Genomic DNA, 21457 nt, shown 5'->3' with positions numbered 1-21457 from the left:
TATACCCAGAACAGGTGCATAAGACATGTCACTAAATAAGCAGGTACTGTAGCAACTGAATCTCATTCTCCCCCAAAAATGTTGCGTCTGATGGACAGTACACATAAAGTTGAGAAGAATCATGCATTCTTTACAAACACTTATTATAATTATGTAATTCACTGCACTTTTCAATATTCTTTGCTTGCTGTGATTTAGAACACATTCAAGATCCTCAACTCTGAAGAAATCAAGGGATCTGAGAGTGAGGAAGAGGAGGAAGGAGAGGGACCTCAGTATCGGCGTCTCAGAAATGTCATCCAAAGTAGGGCTTCGTTCTGTATCATACTTTCCTTGATACCTTCGTCCTCTTTCACTTATGGTGTATGCAATGCGTGTGCTACCGATGAAAAGGTGCTCTGAAAAAATCATTGTGTTAAAAATTGTCTACTGCCTGTACATTTTGCATTTGTGTGGAATAGTTGTATATGTAGATTAGCTTGCATGGTTTGTGGTGTATCACACTTAACTAAAGTGTTGTCTAAAGCCCCTGTTACTGAACATGTCTGATGAAATTGATCCGAGCCACCATTACTCAAAGCTGAGATTGATAAGTTCGTGTTCAACTTTCATGGTATTGGTGATTATTTGAACACCATGAGACAACTTTTACTATTTATTTCATTGTCTTAAATGTGTCCATGTTGTTCTCTCATAATTGTTGCCTAACGACGCTGTCTATTAGGAATGAACCAGTTGCCATAGAACTGCAGCATTAAATTAGCTGTTTTTCATAAGAAATGTTATGACCACAGTGATCGTGGAAGATGAAGATACATGAAAATGAGTTTGCCAGGAACTTACGTGGCGTGCTAAATGCAAGCAAAATGGTTTGGTTGACTTTAGCAAACTAGTTGCAGTAGTCAATTCTGCTGAGTTATACTAAATAGCTTGGCGAAGCATTTGTCAAGTCTGTGATGGAAAGTGCATTAGTCATTCTTCACTGACACCTGATTGTGCATTGTGTTGATCATGCTTGCAGATTGTGGATAAAAGTATGTTGTTGCTATTCTTGATGGCAGGTGGTGTGATTCCCGATGCGGCTACTATCTATGCTTTGAAAAAGCGAAGACAAATGGCGCGCGAGATGGGTGACTTTATTCCCTTGGAGCAGGAGGACCAAAAAGGACGGTGAGCTAATGCCATGCCATAATTTAAAGAAGCCTCATGTGGATTATCAAAGCTCACATTGCTAGTGTCACATTTGCATTTCAATCATGCTAATTCCACAAAATAGAGAAAATAGCTAAATTATAAAGGGGTACTGATGCTTATTTTTGAAGCTTTAGAAACTCTAGGATATACTTCTTGAGCATAAAAGGATGGCTCCTAATGAGTGTGAAGACTTTCAAGATACTAATTTAATACTTAAGTTGGTCTCAAAATGCCACATCTGGTGTCATCAATAATATTGAGTGTCATGACACAAAGCAAAATATGCTATCATTGTGGAAATGAATTCTTATAAAATGAAATTCTTATAAAAAATATTTAAACATGAGTGCTGTAGCAATTGCAGAAATGAAGCAGGCCAATGTGTCACGAGGTCGTGAAGTATCCACTTACAGGGTGCCAAAACTGAAACTACTAATTCATAGAAACAAATATTACAGTAAATTGTTTAGTGTCCCCTGATATTTGCAAGTATTCTTTTCCAGGTTTTAGAGGGCTTGCAACTTCATTTAAGGACAGAAAAAATAAAAGACCGGTTGAAAATGTTCTGTCACAATTTCTTGATTAGGAACGCCAATGCTGACACGTTAAGAGTTTTATTACATAGTGCCCACACAATGAGCATGCATTTTGTAATGATTCTCAGTCGATAAACCTTTGTAAACAGAGTCTGTTGACAGCCACAGCTTTCGTTTGCACCTGCACAGCTTGTTCTGCTCAGTCACAAAGCAGCACTGTATGTTGCTGAGGTGTGGCAATATCCTATGAACTGCATGCAGTGCTGGTGAGGAGGAAGACCAGAGTGAAGACGAGGAGGGTCGCATCAACTTTACAGTGAACACAGCTGCCATAGAGAAGCAGCGTGCCAGGGAGGCGCTTATTCAAGCGCAGGAAGGTCAGTATGTGTGCACCTTTGTTACTGTTAGCTTTTGAGGTCAGTTTTGTCTTCAGTGGATCACACTATGTATCTGCAAAGATGCGTGCATGCATGTGCAATGCATATATGCATTGCAGCATGACAATTGTGAACATGTGGGCTTGTTAATTTAGGAGCAGAATAAATGACTTGTGCGTCATCATTTTTACAGCTTGTTCTTGTGCTTCAGCACTGAATTTTCCGCTAGTGGCTGACTTCAGTGGAGCAGTTGCGAATGTACGACTGATTGATTGATCCAACCGATCAATCAATTGATTGCTTGCTCAATTTATTTATTAATTTTAATGGTCAAAGGAAAGACTGAGGTTATGAGAGATGCTGTAGTGGAGGTCTCTAAGTTAACTTTCACAACATAGCGTTCCTTAATGTAAACCTAAACCTGTACACTCAAGCGGTTTGTTTTTTGAATTTTGCTTTCATCAAAATATGGCGGCTACAGCTTGGAATTGAACCTGCGACCTTGGACTTAGCAGCAAAATGCTATAGTCACTGGGCAGCTGCAATGGGGAGTAGTCAACGTATGTACCACGAATGGTTTACGCATTGTATTATTTCCAGTATTCTCATTCTGCAAAGCAAACTAAAGGTGATTGTTAGCGGATATGATTGTGCAAAAAAATATGGGGGGAGGGAGGGGGACAATATTACTTGAATTAAAACTTTGATTTAGCCGAGTTAGTTCCTAGCTATTCAAAAGGTGCAGCATTACTGAGACAGACACAAAGAAACACAAAACTACATCACAAGTGCTGTGATGTGGCTTTGTGTTTCTTTGTGTCTGTCCTCGTTGCGCTGCACCTTTTGAATTTAATGCTTTCGCATTTAGTGGATCAAACTGCAACTGAACCGAAAAGGAAAGAAACATTATTTTTGCATGTCGGAACTAAAACCGAATGTTACTATTTCTTTTTATTTCATCCTGGAACAAAACTGAAAAGAAGAAAAAATAAAATTCACTGATGATTAAAATACTCCCTAATATGAAATTTGAGTGCAGCACTATACGTGTTTTGATTTCCCATGTCAATATTTTGTACTATAATTATATTAGTACATAGTTTATATTAGGAAAGGAACGTTGTGAGTAGCGCACTTTGTTTCAATACATACGATACATGCTAGTCTGGTGCCTTATTGTAGCCATCGTCTTGTGTGGCTCTACACTTTTCTTCTCACGCTTTGGTTCCATCAACGACAAGAGCGGCCCTTCGTCGCGGGGAAATCATGCCACCAGTGCCAGCGGTGACAGCACCCAAGGGAGCGTCCCATTGAGCCTTACTCGTAGCTGCTCGCCATCGCCCCTTGCAGGAGCAGTGATACAGGTCACACACGCTGGTACCGTGGACTGACCTCGGCAGCTTATGCCGCAGACAAGCATAGCTCTGCCTGCCCCCCCCCCCCCCATCGTAAGCACAGATGAAATTTCCCACACGGCGGTGGATGCCGCGGTCGCCGGCAATTCAGCATATGCACAGGCCATTTTCCCTCCGCTTCTTCTCGCATGCTCTTCTTTCATCTACCACTGCGCTTCACGTTTGTTTTTATCTTTTGCCTGTGCTCGTTCACTCGGTTACGAGGTATAATGCTTTGAGGCACGCTGATGCTTAACGCAAAAACAGGCAGCTTAAGAGCTGTGCTCTAAAATGGTTTCTGGCTCACATTGGCCACCTAATCTGAAACTTTTCATCCATGCATTTCTGGACTTTTCGCTCAACCATGCTACCTCATTTGTAAATGCACTCAAACTTGCTGTCATTTTAGATGAAGCAGTGCCACAGTGCGGTTCTCAACTTGTCATATTGAGAGGCAGGCATCTTAGTAATTGGTGAATGTCAAACACTTCTCTGGTGACGGGAAACCTATATATAATCCCTGATAAGAATAGTTCTTAGCTGGTGTCAACTGAAGTAATTACTATAGAAATGACATATTGTTTGTCACATATCGCTTTCTAGGTGAGCCTACACAATGTGATATTAAAAAGATACTTCTGCCCTGAAGAACAGCATGAACGTCTTTTTAAAAGCGAAGCTTTTCTTAGCGAACCTTGCCGGGTTTCATGACCGTGGCTGTGGCCTGGCTGTTCTCTTGCCGAATAGGCCAACCAATCACAGCAGGGCATGCGCCCAGTATGCGCCGCTGGGTTCCTTGTGCTACCACCGGATGGCACTTGCCTCCACGGCCGTGGCGGTGCTGGCCGTGCAAGGGATAGAAAAAAGAAAAAAAAAAAAACCCCAGGAAGCTCACCTTTGCGCATCCGTGGCTGCACACGAAGTAAATGCACGAAGTAAATGCTTCTTGCAGATAGAATGTATTTTAATTGTGCTTTGTATGTATGCGCGTACTGCCGTTCGAGGTGTCCATCGTGTTTGCAAGTAGTAAGTGACTCCGTTTCACATAAGGCTCGGTATAATTTCTGTTTGGCCGTGCTTCTGTGTGCGTGTGTGTGCATGCGTGTGCGTGCCTGCGCGCATGTATTCATTTTTAAACTCATTATAATACACTCACATAAAGCTTCGCTGTATATAGATTTTAACTCGTTGGATCAGCTGCATTTTCTTTTAGTATTAAAGAACTCTTGAGTTTTTGAACAAAATACATTAAAGCTGTTTCCCTTTAATTATCCTTAGGTTATGTAAAGAACATAAACTGGTTCTAACCGGTTTGAACTGTTATTTGCTTGCTCTGGAGTTGAACTGGAACTGAATCTTTATGCTGAACTGGAATAGAAAAACTTTCCAGTTCAACATTCCGGTCAGATCAATTGGCTTTCCTTTGCTGCAGTAGCGCTTTTGTAAGGATGGTAAAACTGTGGTAACGACTGCTACCTTTGCAGAGCAAAGTGGTGACGAAGTGGCTCGTGAGGATGTTGCCGAGTTGGAGCGCTGGGAGCAGGAGCAGATGAAGAAGGGCGTCAGCACTGCACCAGTAAGTGCAGATCCTCATTAGTTATGTTATATTGGCTCAAATTTATAATGTTCTGCGACACAGGGCAGTGTTTGAACCACTAGCACTTCTGCAGGTCTCATCTGCAAGGAAAAAGACGTGTCGTAAATGTTCTTATCACATTTTGAGTTGTCTTAGGCGAAACTAACATTTTAAATGCCAAGTTTTAAAACTCTTTAATGCTGTTTGAATTAAAATGACTCAAAATTTATAATTTAGAAGTGTATTGTGAAGGAATACCATAAATAAGGCTGCTTAGGTCTCTGTTTTCATCCTACTGAGCACCTAGCTGCTGGCCCAACATAGTATTTACATTTAGAATAAATTAGCCTGTACGGAGCTAGAACCCCCAATCATTGCTTTCGTTTAATGAGAACTAGAACCTGCGGAGATATTCTTGTTCCGAAGCTGCACAACAAAGTAGTTGCTTGTTCCTTTGCTAAAGGAACTGCAGGTGTCACTAAGTGTTGTAATTCACTTTTCAAGATACCTGTCCCGGTGGCTTAGCTTTTTTGGTGTTGCGCTGCTAACCATAAGGCCGCGGGATCAAATCTCGGCTGTAACGGCCGATATTTGAAGGGGGCAATATGCAAGAAGGCCCATGTCTCGTGCATTGGGGGCACGTCAAAGATGTCCTGGTGGTCAAAATTAATCCGGAGTCCCCACACTATGGTTTGCCTCATGATCAAATTATGATTTTGGAACTTAATACCCCAGAATGCAATTGCCACCTTGGTTCTAATCTTCCTGTTTCATGCTGTAATGGAATACAAGTTGATCTTCAACTTATATCTAGGTAAGCCCGAACTTTTTACTTTACAGAAACAAATGATTAACTTTGTATGTGTGTGCATGTTTTTCAGTCTGATCACCACTTATCTGAATAATTGCTATCTGTTTCAGTAGCACTTTAATGCAGTTCTTATCAAGATGGCAGGTGCAGGTTCCATAAAAAAGTTAAAAAAAGAAAGACACCTCGCGTCAATTTTCTCAGCTGTCCCGTAACCACCACAATGACATAATTCTTAACTTCTGGTAGTTGCCTAGATGCAGCTCGGTTGATATCAATAGAACCGTTATGAGAGCTTGAGCAAGGAGAAAGTGTGACGAGAGAAAATTTCTTTAGTACTGTAAGACTTGCAATGCCTTCTCATTACCATTTATGCCTTGGGCAATGAATTTTCACTTGGTGGTCACTTACTTAGGGGTCAAGTGTACGGTTGAATAAGATGGCCACGATAGGAGGGCAGAAAATAAACTACCTCTTGCATTTCTTCAGTATAAGATGCCCACGCGCACGTAAAAAACAACGCAAAAACAGAAAGCTTCATCCATTCATCATGCATGTGAATATGAATAAAGCAGCACGAAGAAAGACAGATGCAACATGTTTCATTTGGGATGAACACACCCTCAATTAGCTCGATGCCATGCCACATTGTCTTTGATGTGTCCAACAGTGTGTTAAGGTGCTGGCGTAAATGTGTGCAGGTTGCAGCAGTCCCGACACCAGAGGAACCCTGCATTGTGCCGGCATACTTCACAGAGCAGCCGGTCCCTGTGTTAATCCAGGACCGGCAGAACCTCAGCTCGCAGGCTGTCCTTGAGCGGATCACAGATCGGTGAGGGGCCCTGTCAGAAATTTTGTTTCTTGTGGCCACATTTGCACGTACAAGAAAATCAAATAGAACAAACCAGGCAAGGAGCAAGAACTCTGTTGTCCACTTATTGCACATATATCCTGCACATTTAGAGCAGTTCATATTTTTCACCTGGTTCTGCACTCCATACAGTACCTAGGAGTAATTCTACTAGTATTCTCATAGAGTTTCATACTTGCAGTTCTGATATGAGAAAGCTTCGCTTTCTTTGTTAATGTAGTACAGGCAGTGATAGCTGTTATGGACTGTCACTGTTAAAGGCAATATTAGTGTAATCGAAATCAGCCAGCCAGGCTTTTGCATAAGGTGCAATGGTGTTGCTCGGCATGCACGCGTTAATCACATGCCTGTCATGAGGTTATCACAAGCTTATTGCAAAATGCATAAGGGTTGATAAGGGGTTGCAGCTATCGCTGCTGCTATGCTTAGCATTTGGAGTGGATTGTGGACTTTTTAGTGATTCATTTGCACAAGAACTTGTATAAAATAAACCACAGTATTTCGGAAGAGAGATTGGCAGCAATTCTGTTTCTTGTGCCAAGGTTTGAAAATGTGTGGTTGCACTTCCAGGCTCAATACAGTCCGTGAAATGCTGGCTCTGCATCGGCGGCAGAAAACGCAGGCGCTGACTGACCTGGAGGTGTCAGCAGAAGCCTCTGCGCAGCTTCGTGAGGAGCAGCCACAGTTGGAAACAAACTTCCGCTTCTTCCAGGAGATGCAGTCATATGCTGCTGATCTTATTGAATGCCTTGATGCCAAGGTGGGTGGGCACCTATAGTGATCTTATTCATTCGTACTCTGAGACCCAGTGACATAGACAGCGCGGATAGGTAATGTTACATGATTACTAGGCTGTACAACTCGCCAATTACTGTAATGTTCCAAATAGTTAAACCTCGATATACTGAGCTTAAATATTGTTACGAAATTCTTGATATAATGAAGTATTTAGCTTTTGATAGTCTCTTGTCCATAGAACACCATGCATTTAAAAGCTCAGTATAACGAAGTGCATTTGCATGTGATTTCAATATAACTAAATTTCACTGCTGCAGCAGAGCAATGCCGGGACAATAAATACAAACTTCCGCAGACGCAGGTCATTAAATTATGGAATTACAAGTGGCTGTTTGCAAATGCACCTCTGAAATCGCAAGCTGCGCGCAATGCGACAAGAGCAACCACCAAAATGGAGCCACTTCATGTTCCGTATAAAGTTCAAGTGTGATAACATCGTATTGTGCCCCGTACACTGTGTGCTTTTAGGTGTGAGTGAAAGTGTGCGAAAGTGAGACAAGAAAGATGGTGGCTTCGCGAGTGCCGCCTGCCCGCGCTAGCAAAGGCAAAGAAAGGGAGGGGAGTCAGCTTACGATTATGTTATCAAGTGCACGCGAGGGGGTGGGTGGGGGCTTAGTGGAGGTTAAGTTGGCGTACAGCTCGATTTCTAGCACGTGTCTTGGCCGTGGCTGTGCACGGCTGTAAGCGTGGCTGAGCTTATACACAGCCGCACACCCTGCTTTAGAGGTAATCTGCTACGTGTGCGAAGAGTGGGTATGCCAAGACGGCATGGCACCATATAAACTGTCTTACTGTGCTTTTAGTATCGAAGGCTGCATGATCACGAGTTTCAGTGACCTGTTGGAGCAAGAGGCAGACGAAGCATTCACTTCTCTCTGCCGGCGCTTTTCCTGATAGTGTCGTCCCAGTGCGGACAACGTCATCAGCCACGGGGTGAAGCAGGCGAAAGCGGGGCTGTCTTGGCTTAATTCGTACCACCGAGAAGATATCGATGCATGTGGCATGAAACCGCATCATTTGTCGCGGACTCATAAATTTATCAAAATGAATTATTTTTCCATTCAAATTTGCTTTTTTTATTGCCTGATGATTCGGAAAATTCTGCCACCCCTTTCCGTGTTAGAAAAATCGATCGGCGACTGTATACATTTGCATAAGAGGATGAATTTCAATAGAACGGAATTTCACATAATGAAGCGAACTGCCGATTTTAGCGACTTTGTTATATTTAGTTTTAACAGTATAATGAAGTTTGTAAAATTGGCAATTTGCTTCTTTGATATGATGATATCTACTTGAAATTGCAACATCCCTCAGCAGTAGTTGCGAAAGTACCAGGTTATATTTCATGGGATTGTGTAAAAAAATGCTTAAAGTGTAATAATTTCTTTTTCTTATGCTCCAGTAATTGTACATGCTGTTTGGATAAATATTGGTAGTCTGCGGTCTACAGCAAGCTAAATAAGCTACATCACGATGCTTTTTGTCAAAATTTTATACACAAGAAAGTGCCTGCAAAATTCATTAGATTTTGCCGTTGTTTAGGACATACCTAAAAAATATAGCAGCTACACGAGAACTAATTACATATTTAAAATCTATATAATATACTCTATGAATGGCAATATTTTCAAATATCTTGCAAAAATAATCAAAGAGAAGTTGTTTTGAAGAGCATCTCCTTTTAAACAATACTAGCATAATTCGCATTAATGTTGGTCTATAGGGCTCTCTTATGTCAGTTACGTCTGGTATGTGGTTCTGGTCATTCATTGCGATAAAACTGAGCTGAAGTGTTTGGCTGGTGATGCACACAGAAAAGAGTTTCTTAAACAATACTTTACTAGCATAACTTGAATGTTGGTCTATAGGGCCCTTTTATGTCAGTCACGTCTGGTATTTATTGCAGTAAAACTGAGGTGAAGTGTTTGGCTGGCGATGCACACAGAAAAGAGTTTGGTGCATTGGCTGATTGTGACCCTTAATTACTTGTTGCAGACACCCGTGATCTTGGCCCTGGAGGGACGCATGATGTCGCTGTTTTGTCAGCGCAGTGAGAAGCTTGTACAGCGTCGGCACCAGGACATAAAAGACCAGGCTGAAGAATGCAACCTTGCAGGTGGCGTTCTTTAAAATCGTCAGTTGTCCCACTCTCTTTCTTCAGGGAATGCATACGTGTATGATAGATGAGGCAAAAGCTTTGCGGACCATGGGAGCTGAATAAAGCTTAATACCCCTACAGCCTAGGCATGCATCCTGGGATTGAGAGACACAGTTTGCATTGGTATGTGCAGCCATAGCCTACTACATTTTTTCTGTCACTGCTGTTGATGGAGGATGAACTACTTTTACCAGGTGCTGCTGTTGCTTCATGCTCACTCCTTTGTTTCTGCATGATGTACTTCAAAAGAAAGTTGACATGACAATAATTGAACCTCTTAAACTATGACAAAGTGTTTGGAAAGTGACTCCCCCAAGTGACCTAAGGTTTGGCTGTCACTTAGCCATCACATGACATTACAAAAACACAAAAGGCTATGGCGCAGCTGCTGTAATGCACTTTCTTTCTGTGCTGTGCACCTTGGCTACCCCAGTGCTAAATGTAGGGACAGCTGGGCAAATTGGTGTGGTAACATTTGTGGTTGGTAATACGATTGTATTTGGCCCTGTTTCATTGCATTATTCCAGTGCTTACTCCTGCAATTATGCAATCAACTATTATTAATTCAACCCTGATGAAACTGGTTAAATTTATCGAATTATTTGGCGGGCCAAATTAAACAAGATGCCAAAAAGCACACTGCTGATTCATGTCGCAGTATTTTCCTGATTCTAACATGCCCTGAATTAAACGTATGCACACTTTCTATGTGTCCAAATTGTTTCCCCTTGTACTTCTTTCTGCTATTTGCATTTAGAGCATCAGAACAAATGATGGCCTAAATCAAACATGTGCTCCAAGCAGATCAAGCGTGCCCTTGTGCACTCTTGGTCGTGTTACCACGAGCTCGCTCTTCTCCTCCCCCTCCCACTTTTTCCTGGCTTGTGTGGGAAGATGGCACTCATCAAGCCGCCATTCTTCTCGGCTCACCCTTGCATGTTTTCACTCCTACCTAAAGCATACAACACGCGGACTGCGATAGGATCTTATCATAGTTGGACTTTATACGGAACATCATGCTGCTCTGCTTTGTCAGTCGCTCTTAGTCTCGCGGCGTGCGTTTTGAGAAGTGCGTTTGCAAGCAGCCATATGTAATTAAACCATTTGACCATCTGCATCTGCGGATGTTTCCATTTGTTGACTTGATATTCTTTTGCAAGGGCAGTGAATTTAATTATATTCAGACCATTTATCACTTATTTATACTGAGGTTCAATATCCATGGTGTTTTATGGACAAGAAGTTATAAAAACCTAAATACATGTACTTCGTTATATAAAAAATTTTGTTATATCAAGGCTTCACTGTCTCTGATAGAGCTCAATATAGTTGAACCTGCATATTACAAATTTTGGATACATGTTCACTGTATGCAAGATATTAATGTATACAGTATAGAAGATGGCACTCAGTGCGTGAAAAAAAAAAAAAATTAATCTCAAGAAATTCAGCTACTTTCCGCAAAGAACAGTAATTTTTGCTTGCACTTCTGACTTTGCTGCTCCAACTTTGCCTGCATTGACGGATGGTCAGAGCAAGCGGATGCAGCTTTACTGCATGTTGAACTCCTCGGCGAGCCAACTGACAATCACTGCTGAATTGCAAGCAAGCTTTATCAGTGACCTTTTGTCAATCCCGCCATCCTTCCTGGGAAAACTGGCTTTCTTCAATTTTGTGTTGGCTTGTGTTCCGGCGTGCGCCTTTGCCGCTCTGCTAATATGCCTTGCGGGGAGCCAGCCACAGGCACATTCTGGTGGCAATCATAGGTGCAAGTAGTTCAATGTATGAGATGTGCAGTTTATTATATGGTATAAATTTGGATGTATTTTTATAGCTGATTTCCTTTTGTTCGGTGCATAGTAAAATTTGTTCTATCCATGTTCACTACGACTGGGTTTGACTGGGCACTTGCTTGATGTAGATAGTGTGTGTATGGGATACAGTGAACAATGTTACTCAGCCATTGCAAAGAATTGAGTTGGATACAACATAAGCTTGAAAGATTACTTGGCAAATCAGGAAAAAGTGTGCCGAAGGATTGTCAGAGACAGTTTTGCGTACAATTGCTGTCTGCAGTGATTGAGTGATGGGAATAAATGAGTCATTGTAACTTGTGTTATTTTTTTACTTCCTATTTTTAGTGAAGGGTTTGCGGGGACTGCCCGTGGAGCCTAACAATCGAGGCAGCCAACAGCGCAGTTGGCGGGCTGCTGAGCGAGAGGGCCGCAGGTAGGCTTTCTTTTTCTTTGGATCACATTTCACAAGGGTGTGCTGTTATTGCTAGTGCATTTACAAGGACAACTTGGTGGGCTAGTTAGTGTACTTCTGTTAACCAGATCAACTGCATAAAAACACACACCATGCAAGAAAGATGTAAGTGAAAGTGAACGTTTATTTCTCTTCAACGAAAAGAGGGCGCCAAAACAAAAGGCAAGAGCCTGACAAGTTCCTGGTCACCCATAGAACACCTGGCATTGCGCACGAGCACTTCACCACAAATTCACAATAAATTTCTCAAGCTGTGTAACGCATTCAGTTAACATGCATGAAATTTGTACTCAAAAAGAATAAATTGCGACACAATTATCGTATAAGCGGTATAAAGATACATCATTTTTTTTACAAACATAAAAATGTCAGTCGAAAAACACAGAAACAATATTACAAAGCTTGCAACATGTGCGTTAAAGAAAAAACATCTCAGAGGCAGTACAATAAATACAAATAAATACAAAGTCTGTTGACTAAATAAATATCTCATTCCGTTTGTTCCAATAGGTATTTTTTTATTGTAGATTTAAAACATTTTTGTGAAAGGTAATATTCAGTTTCAAAAGGGAATTGATTTATTACCGTAGGAATTTGGTAGCTTAGTGTTTGCTTGCCGTAATTGGTGTGTGTGATTGGAACAAGCTTATGTTTCATCCGGAAAGCATATCGGCTGCTGAAATTATCTGAACAAGAAAAGAACAATTTATGACTGATGGATGTACTTAAGTAGACAGAAATTACATACTTCTTTTACTTTAACGATGCCACGTTTCTGAAGTACAGTAAAACCCTGTTAATTCAGATTTCACGGGACCGGAGAAAATGTCCGACTTAATTGAATGTTGAATTTTATTTATTTATTTATTTATTTATGAGGTTTAATTAGTGAATTAATGAGGTTTCGACAATAATAACTCAAAAAATGCCTAAAACATCAGCATACCTTTACTTCATGAAATAACTGGTTATTGTTGCTTGTTGCATGCGAGAAATTTGCGCAGAAAGCACAATTTTTCGGAGTTCTTGTAGGCGGTGCAGTCCGCGCACACTGTCGGGAGAATTGACACAGATATCCTCCAAAACATTAAGGGCATCATCGGCCTCTTTAGCAATGCAGCACAGCACTTCACATGCATCCTTGACAGGCGCATTTTCGCTATCAGAGTCGGGCTCTTCGTTGCCTAGTACATCCAGTATTTCGCCGTCATTGAGGCGACCGGCAAAGGCAACGTCACTATCAATGTGGTTGTATATTCATCCAGCGGGACGTCCGGAGGCAGAAGTCTGTCGAAGTGACTGTCATCTTCCTCGGCGTTTTGGTATCCGCATCCGCATCTTCGGCTTCCAAAGAATCACCGTCACAGAGAAAGCCGCTGTGTCAGGAAGCAGTTCGCAATTACTGCAGGAGCCGAGTTGCTCCACCTATGCCCCCCCATGTGCACTGCACTGAGCAGAGTTACATCATATTTTTTCTTTGCCTCCATACAGAGCAGCATGCACTCAAGCACTTGTCTTCTGTATGCCGTTGTGTTAGGCGGCAAAAAAAGCAGCAGCATGTTTGTCAGCCCCGACACGATTCGAGCGATAGTCTATGGGAAGTTTCTTTATGCTTTTGAAGCATCTCGGCTTTTCTGCTTTGCTGATTATCAACGGCAGTAGCCGCTCCATGCCAGTCATGTTGGCAGCCAAAAAAACTGTTATTCTGTCCTTGCTTCGTTTACCGCCAACGCAAGGGTCTCCCTTAAATGTGACAGTTTTATCCGGCAGGGCTTTGTCGAAGAGGGCCGTCTCATCTGCATTAAAAATGTCGTATCAAAATCGGCTGGGCGTGCGGGTAATTCGGCCCTCCAATCTTCGACAACACCTTCATTCACAGCCCCTTTCTCGCCGCACATGCTTCAGAAGACCAGGCCGTGTCTTTTCTTGAATCAGTCGATCCAGCCTTCCGAAGCCTTGAAGTCTTCGAGGCTGAGCTTCAGCGCTTACTTTTCGGCCTGCGCACAGATAAGGGGGCCACTCAGTCAGCTGTGCATCGCACGAATCGGCAATTCATCTTAAAGGGACACTAAAGCGAAACAATAAATCAGTTTAGGCTAATAAAGCTTTGTTTGAGAACCCTGCAGGCAGTCATTTCAAGATAATAGTTTGATCATTAGATAATAATATGAAGGTCGAAGTATCAGTATTTGAATTCCCCGCCGAAACCTCAATGCCGGTATGTCAGTCTGACGTCAGGGATTCCAAAGTAATGTTTTCGCTTTTGGGCTGCGTTGGCTGAGTAAAGGTTCACGAAACTTGCCATGTTTAATATTCGGTTCCATTAGAATACAATGTAGTCAGTCTGTAATGCTATATAATTAAATAGGCCCTAGAAGGTGCCATCAAAATCCATGACGTCACAGCAAGCAGGTGCGGGAACATCAAGGAGGCGTCGCTACCCGTCTTTCGTTTTTTCGCTTTTTCTGGCTTAGCAGGCGTCTTATCATGGTAAGAGTGGTGTTTTTGGCGTCGTAGAAAGGTACTTTACTGATGCAGAAGAAATAATTTTTCTCTTTAGTGTCCCTTTAACAATGCTTCTTCAAGTTTCAGTTGCGCTGCCATTCACAGTCTCTTCCTGTTGTCAGCGAACTTGTTGCTGTCGTACGCCTGAAGAATCTCCACTTCATTTTTCACATATGTGCTGAACGTGCTTCTCTTCACGTTGAATTTATTCATTATGACCTGCCGAGGCACCCCTGCCTTCACTGCTTTCAATATTTATGCTTTCACTCCAAAACCTTCACCCTTCACCTCACACTTTGCCCGCTTCGGTGGGGCACGAGAGAATGTGGTGGCACGGCTTGCGCGGCGCGGGCAACGAAGTGACAGTGTACACACGATGTCAAGGAAAAACAAAGTATAATTGGAAAAAAGAAAAGCGCAAACAAAATTTAACACACACACACCCAAAAAAAAGTTCTGCCATCCTTGCACATGCACCTGACGCAAACTGATAAACACGATAAAAACGACAACAAAAAATAACCGCACAACTCCATAACCACACAACTGCACAAACAAAAGACAAAGTCGAAAATGGCAGACAGCAATACTTGTGTACAAAGAAAAAAAGCATGTATGTATAGATTAGGGGTGCTAGCATAGACCAATAACTACCGTGCCGATAACCATAGCGATGCAGAGGTAGTGCCAAGCGCAAAAAGCGACTGCAAAGCCAGAAGTACGTCATTGTCGCCATGTTTTTTGAGATGTAGGTTTGTCTATTATGTAGCAATAAAATAAACATGGCGGCCTTTACCTACTTCCGGCCTTTCGGCACTTCCAGAACATGCAAGCATGGCCGTTGAGATCGGCGCACGCAAATCAGAGATGCCATCGCTGGCGGTGCGATTTGAACACCGCCAAGTGTCACCTGATCCTATATGCCTCATGTGCCTCTGAGCTCCACAAACTGCCCGAATTAACCGAAGTACGACCGAATATATCCGAATTAATGGGAGTTTCGTGCCGTAGGGTTATGTACATGTTTGACGGGACCAGACGGTGCGTCCGAATTAACCGAATTTCCGAATTAACGGGGGCTGAATAATGAGGTTTTACTGTAGCGGTGACGTAGGTAAATCTGAATGTCTGCCATGAAACCCCTCAATAGCACGCAAAGTGCTTTTCTGAATTGAAATTAGTTTAAGGTTGGACATTGTAGTTCCCCAACCAAGAATACAGTATGATAACCTTGAGTACAGGAGTGCGTAATGCATGGATATCTTTAACCAGGGGGGCAACAAATGAGATATCCTATACAAACAACCGACTGTTTTACTTAGATCAGACATTAATGTGGTGGCGTGAATATTGCAAGTAAGATTCTCATTGAACCAAACGCCAAAAAATTTCTGGTTTGAAACTCGCTTTAGTTCAGTATGCTCGTAGACAACCTTTCAGAGTGATACTCTCTACAGTATTGATTGGATGAAAAATAATGAAGTTTGTCTTTGATAAATTAAGGCTTAGCCTATTGGTCAATAACCAGTTATGTAGCTTTCTTAAATATGCATTTGCCGTAGCCTCCATTTGGGACAAGGAGGGGGATGAAAAAAATATATTCGTATCGTCAGTGTACATGACCAGATTAGGCAATTCAGATATGTTAGCGTAGATGGGACAAGTGCAATCTACCACCCGAGTTTAATAACTACTTCACGACATATTAGATATGCAGTGGACTTTTATTAATTTGACTCCAGTAATTTGATTTTTCAGTTAATTCGTTCTTGGCCGAAGTTCCTGACCGGTGCCCATGCATTTCGATGGGCCCAAACTTCCAGCCTTAAAAATGGCTTTTGCCAGATAATTTGAACTTGACCAGACAGTGTGCACATGCCTGACCCCTGTGGTGACCCCAGTAGTAAACTCTTTACCAGCACTGTCGGTCCTGGCGGAGCTTAGTGGACAATGAATGCATTAAACACACATCATCTCCCATAGAAAAAGCCTACTTTCTACCTGCCCCAGGAACATTTTCAATGTGTAATGGTGTCTCACAATGTCTGATTATGGTATTAACCCAGTTCTAACTTGCACCTTTTTAATTTTTTTTATTCCAGGGAAATTGAACCAAAAAAACCGCATTTGTATGCTTTGCCGCATCACACGGCTGTACCGTAGCAACGCTGACTTTTCAAAGCCATTTGGCGATACCTACATTAGAATACCGGCTGCCACTGTGCAACGCTGCCCATTTTGCTTGCTAAAAAATAAAGTGTGTGTTACACTTCTACTTTGTTTAGGAGGTTTAATGTTACCTCTATGTTAGTTTTATACTTCGAACACATAGAAAGCAGGTGCGAATTTGATTTGAGGGTGTGTTAGAATCGAACAAATACTCGCAAATGAATCAGTGGTGTTGCTTGACAGTTCTTTCTTTTGTTGTTCAATGCGCCCCGCTGAATAATTTAATCAGTCCTCTACGGTACCATCAGGTTGAATTAACGGAGGTGAACTGTACCAATGCAGTATCCTCGCACAGACAGGCAATGGAAAATACTGCCACATAAGCACATGTAAAGGTCCTACCGAATGCTCCCAGGAAGGATCAGCAGTATAGCAATATTGAAGAGTTGCTTGCACAGACAGTTCCTCTGTTCCCAATGTGAGGCTGGCAAATTAGCCACTTCATTGTTCTTGCTCATCAGCTGATGATCCCATGCACATTCATTCACACAGCACCTAGTTTGCCCGATGTAAACCTTCCCTTATGTTAATGAGGTTTCATTGTGCTCGTCTTGTCTGTGTCTTCATGTGTCGCAATGCCTGAGTAACATGGTCTGCACTTTGCAGAGTGCGCAGACGCAAAGCCCGTGAGGCTCAGCAGCAAGGCTTGGCACAGCAGCGGAATTTGGCGCATCATGATGGCATGTCCACGGATGATGAGCAGCCTGATGCCGACAGGCTGGCCTTTGACAAGGAGCGAGGTGAGTGCTGGTTTGTGCTCTGGGCACTGCAAAACATTTTTTTTTTTTAACAAGTGTAACATGGGCTAGTTGGTCAACATTCATCTTTGTTTTGCAATGTACAACAACAACAAAAAAATAAATAGCAAACGACCAATACCACTTGGGACACACACAGGTGTGTCATTTTTATCCTATCTTGGAAGAAACTGACATCTTCAAGCAACAGCATTAGCTTGAATAAAGGGTGGATATGTGCAAGAGTCAAGCAATGGTCACATTGCATGACTGAGAGCTCACATTTTTAATATTTATTTAGAAAGGAGTGGGTAGGTTACGCTAAACAACAACAACAAAAATATTTTGATGGGCCAATTATGAACTTCTTTTCAAAGCAAGTTTTCTCCTCTGAGTTTGAAACTTATGTCACAGAGCTCATTTTTGCTGTGTCATGCATGCTCAGGACTTCTTTATTTTCTCATACCACTGAACAAATTTGTCTTGAGTGAAGAGCTTGTACTGTGTGGTGTTTGTCTATTTTGTGTTTTTTCTCTCACCAGAAGTTTACTGCATTACCCCTTCCCCTGGAGGGGGCCAAAGAGCCTTCCTTTCATGAGTGAACTATTTAACTACAGAACATTTACATGGACCCTTTGTGTGTTTGTAAATTATGATCAATTTCTTAGAAGCTTCAGTTGAGCTACTTGGCGAAGTATGCAATGAGTGGAATTCCCAGTTCTTTGATGAAGAGAGGACAGTGGGATGATATAAACGTGGCCACCATGCACTGTCATTTTGTGTATAAATATTTTTGCATATGTTCACTTATTTAGCTGCAGAATTGCAGTGTGTTATGTTCGCTGTGCACTCCCTGCACCAGTGCGAAGGTGGAGTTGTATTATGTTGCTCAGCCATAGTCCTTCTGCGGGATCAGAGTTATCTATCACAGCACTTCTGGAACCGAGGTCAGCTTCACTATATTGCCAGTGGGAGGTGTTCAAGGACATTGTGCCTTTGTGCATTGTTGGCATGAACTCAGTTAGCTCAGGCCAGCACAGTCGCCATACTGGCATAGTTATCAAATATTAGTTCTGCTCACCAACTTGACAAAATGCTCTCTCAGAAACCAACTGCAGCATAGTATGGCACAATGCTAGCCTTATCAGTCTCCTTGAAGCAGCTGATTAGTGTGCATGGGATTGCAGAGCTTATCCTGGATGATGCACGGCACGTCTTTGAAGATGTGACGGAGCACTTCAGCAACGTGGCTTCCCTGAAGCAGAAGTTTGAACGCTGGAAGCAGGACTTTGGTGAATCTTACGAGCAGGCCTACATTCCCTTGTGCTTGGTCAAGCTGCTGGTGCCCTTTGTGCGACTGCAGATGGTTGCTTGGAATCCCATTGAGGTAGGACAGTGTGTATTGCCAGGCAGGCTGTGATGTTGTTGACGGGGTTGAACAAAGGGGGTAGGAACTTAATGAAGACTTGCCACAGCGGCTCTGTAGCTATGCCATTCTGCTGTTGAGCACATGGTTGTGGTTTTGATTTCTTGCCACTGAGGCCTTAATCTGAAGGAGGTGAAATGCAGAACCGTTGTGTGCTTTAATTGACGTTCACTTCGTCAAGATCACAGTGAAAGGATAGACAGATGTCTCAACGACGCTGTCTGTCTGCAGAGCGAACTGACAACTATGTTAACACTTCCTTCTTTCACCGGCAGGAGTGCTGCAGTATTGGGGTCATCATATTCTGCTGTCTGCTAGCGACGTGAGGTCCTGCGCTTGCGTATTTCACTGAAAAAGGGCCTTATAATGTGCAGTGTTACATTTTCTGTGGCTCTGCTAGCTCTTGCCAATTCTGTGTTACTGTTTCTCGTGCCATTTGCGAATAAAAATTGAATAGTATGCAACTAGAAACTATCTACCGAGCTCGCTCTTGGATCTTGATTTACATTGCGGTCATTCATCATAGGGACAGTGTCCTTGTTGGTGTTTTTCAGCAAGTTTTCTGCCAGTGCTTGTTGAGACGTGCTTGTGTCATGTCTCGGGTGAAAATTGCTGCACGGTAGTCTCGATTGTGCATTAACATGGTGGTAGCAATAGAGATGTACTGAGAAGTTGGTGCCGTGAGCACATTTTTGTACAAGGGATGTTCCAAAAGTAAGTTTCAAACTTTTTTTTTTTAAAGAGGAGGTGGTACACCAGGTGAAACAAACAATCACCATAACAATCCATGCCCATTGCTGGTTCAACGACGGAAGGAGCGTTGCCGAAGGTGGAATGGCACACGTGCAGAGTGCCAAGGAAGAAAGAGTAGCTGTAGACCAGCGTGCCTGAGGTTATTCGAGTACAAATCACAATGGCAGACAGATGTGTGCTGACAATGTGGTCACCAATAGAAGTTGGTGCTGTTATCTGGCATGAATGGGCACCTGCTCCTTGCATTGAGAGCCGCACTCTCTGGACGTCACTCCCAAAACAATGCTGAAGTGGATCAGGCTGTGGGACAATTCCTTGCATCGCAGGGCACTGAGTTTTACCACAGTTGTTTCTTCAAACTGATTGCAAGCTACGAGACAAATGTCTCAATGTTGGTGGCGACTATGCGGAAAAATAGTGCAAGGCATATCGTTTATGATGCCATGGTGGTTTTTTTTCTTATTTTTTGCAATAAAGTTTTCGTGTGAAAATAAATGACAAAACTTACTTTCGGAACGTCCTATCGCATGTACGAGAAGCCTCAATTTTTCTGATTTGGGAGTGCAGCTCCTTTTTACACATTATTTTGGTCATGAACAATCGTTCTAGCATTATTCTTGCTATCGTGTGCATCATGCAGACATTTATTTCCCATTAGGAAATGTCTGTACAGTCATGTACTTGCATTTTCTTCATTTGTGCCCCAGCTGTCCCAATGCCCCAATGTTAACATTCAGTAGACTAGGTGGGCACTACTTTGCATAAATAACAAATTAGAATAGGGTAACCTTAAGATACTCTAGATTAGAACAACCAATAATAAAAGTAAATTATGCGGTTAGCAGCAGTGGGCAAGGTTAGCATGCGTGCTAATAAGTGCGAATATTGCTGCACTCAGCAAGTCGTGGTTCCTCGCTTTGTGTGCATAACCTGAAGAACGGCCCACTTGCTCTTTTATTCCTCTAGTGCATGCATTTTGAACAATCCGTGCAATTTATTAATTCAAGCATATACCATGGTGGTTGATCTGTACGTTCTCTGTCACTCTCCAGCATTGCAAGAAGTTTATCAGTAAAAAAAAAGCGTAAGTTCCATGTCAATAAGAATGAGAAATGCAACTCAAAGAGCTAATTTGCGAGCATGACCATGAATTGCTCGGAAGCTGCCTTTCTGTGCTTCATCCCGCATGCGACCGTGAAGCAATCCGTATAGCAAAAGTCTCAAACCGTAGCCTAGTACCCCCTGAAGTTATTTATTTGGGGCTCTCCAGTAATCACCTAAAGGGCCCCTCACCAGGTCTGGCCATTTTGAGCTGACAAGTGCAGAGCATACATTGTGTGATAACGATTGTGTCTGCAAAGTATTACATCGCTATGCGCCACGGAAAGATCTAAAATTTCAAACCGAATGCCATTTTTCCTTCTCGTGGCCGCCGCTCTCCAAGCCAGAGGATAACGTAATCGCGTCCCTGCGCCTAGGTAATCGAGTCTGCAGTGTGACGTCGCTTATGGTGACACATGACTTCGAGAATTATTCAAGACACCATCTCTTATTTGTGTGATCTGTTGCTTGAATTGACGAATTGAAGTTTAGAGAAATAATAAAACACACAAATGGAATGTCTGCGTGTTTTTTGCTTCGCACTGAAGCAAGAGAGATGTACTTCTGCTTCGTCTGCTTGTTCCCACGGTCGTACGGTCACATGCGTAGGTACCGAAACTATGCCATTTTCTACCGTGCTCCAGTGCATGATTATGCTCTGCGACCCACTTGTTATGCCTCAGTATTCGTGTAGCACTGAACTAGACCACTAGTCATGTTTCC

General features: G+C 42.5%; 1 protein-coding gene across 1 annotated transcript in view; it reads left to right on the top strand.

Moving 5' to 3' along the window:
• LOC135903414 (PAX3- and PAX7-binding protein 1) overlaps positions 1-21457 on the top strand; it is a 40407-nt gene that overhangs the window by 5672 nt on the left and 13278 nt on the right. Inside the window, exons 3-12 of the mRNA XM_065433734.1 lie at positions 199-304; positions 1062-1170; positions 1992-2107; positions 4986-5077; positions 6587-6717; positions 7327-7516; positions 9553-9673; positions 11857-11944; positions 17324-17457; positions 18642-18841. Of these exons, the coding sequence (XP_065289806.1) occupies positions 199-304; positions 1062-1170; positions 1992-2107; positions 4986-5077; positions 6587-6717; positions 7327-7516; positions 9553-9673; positions 11857-11944; positions 17324-17457; positions 18642-18841 (1287 nt within the window). The remainder of the gene's footprint in view (positions 1-198; positions 305-1061; positions 1171-1991; positions 2108-4985; positions 5078-6586; positions 6718-7326; positions 7517-9552; positions 9674-11856; positions 11945-17323; positions 17458-18641; positions 18842-21457) is intronic.

Source organism: Dermacentor albipictus, chromosome 5 (assembly GCF_038994185.2).
Source record: "Dermacentor albipictus isolate Rhodes 1998 colony chromosome 5, USDA_Dalb.pri_finalv2, whole genome shotgun sequence".
NCBI classification, from domain to species: domain Eukaryota; kingdom Metazoa; phylum Arthropoda; class Arachnida; order Ixodida; family Ixodidae; genus Dermacentor; species Dermacentor albipictus.
This window is presented reverse-complemented; position numbering and strand designations above follow the sequence as displayed.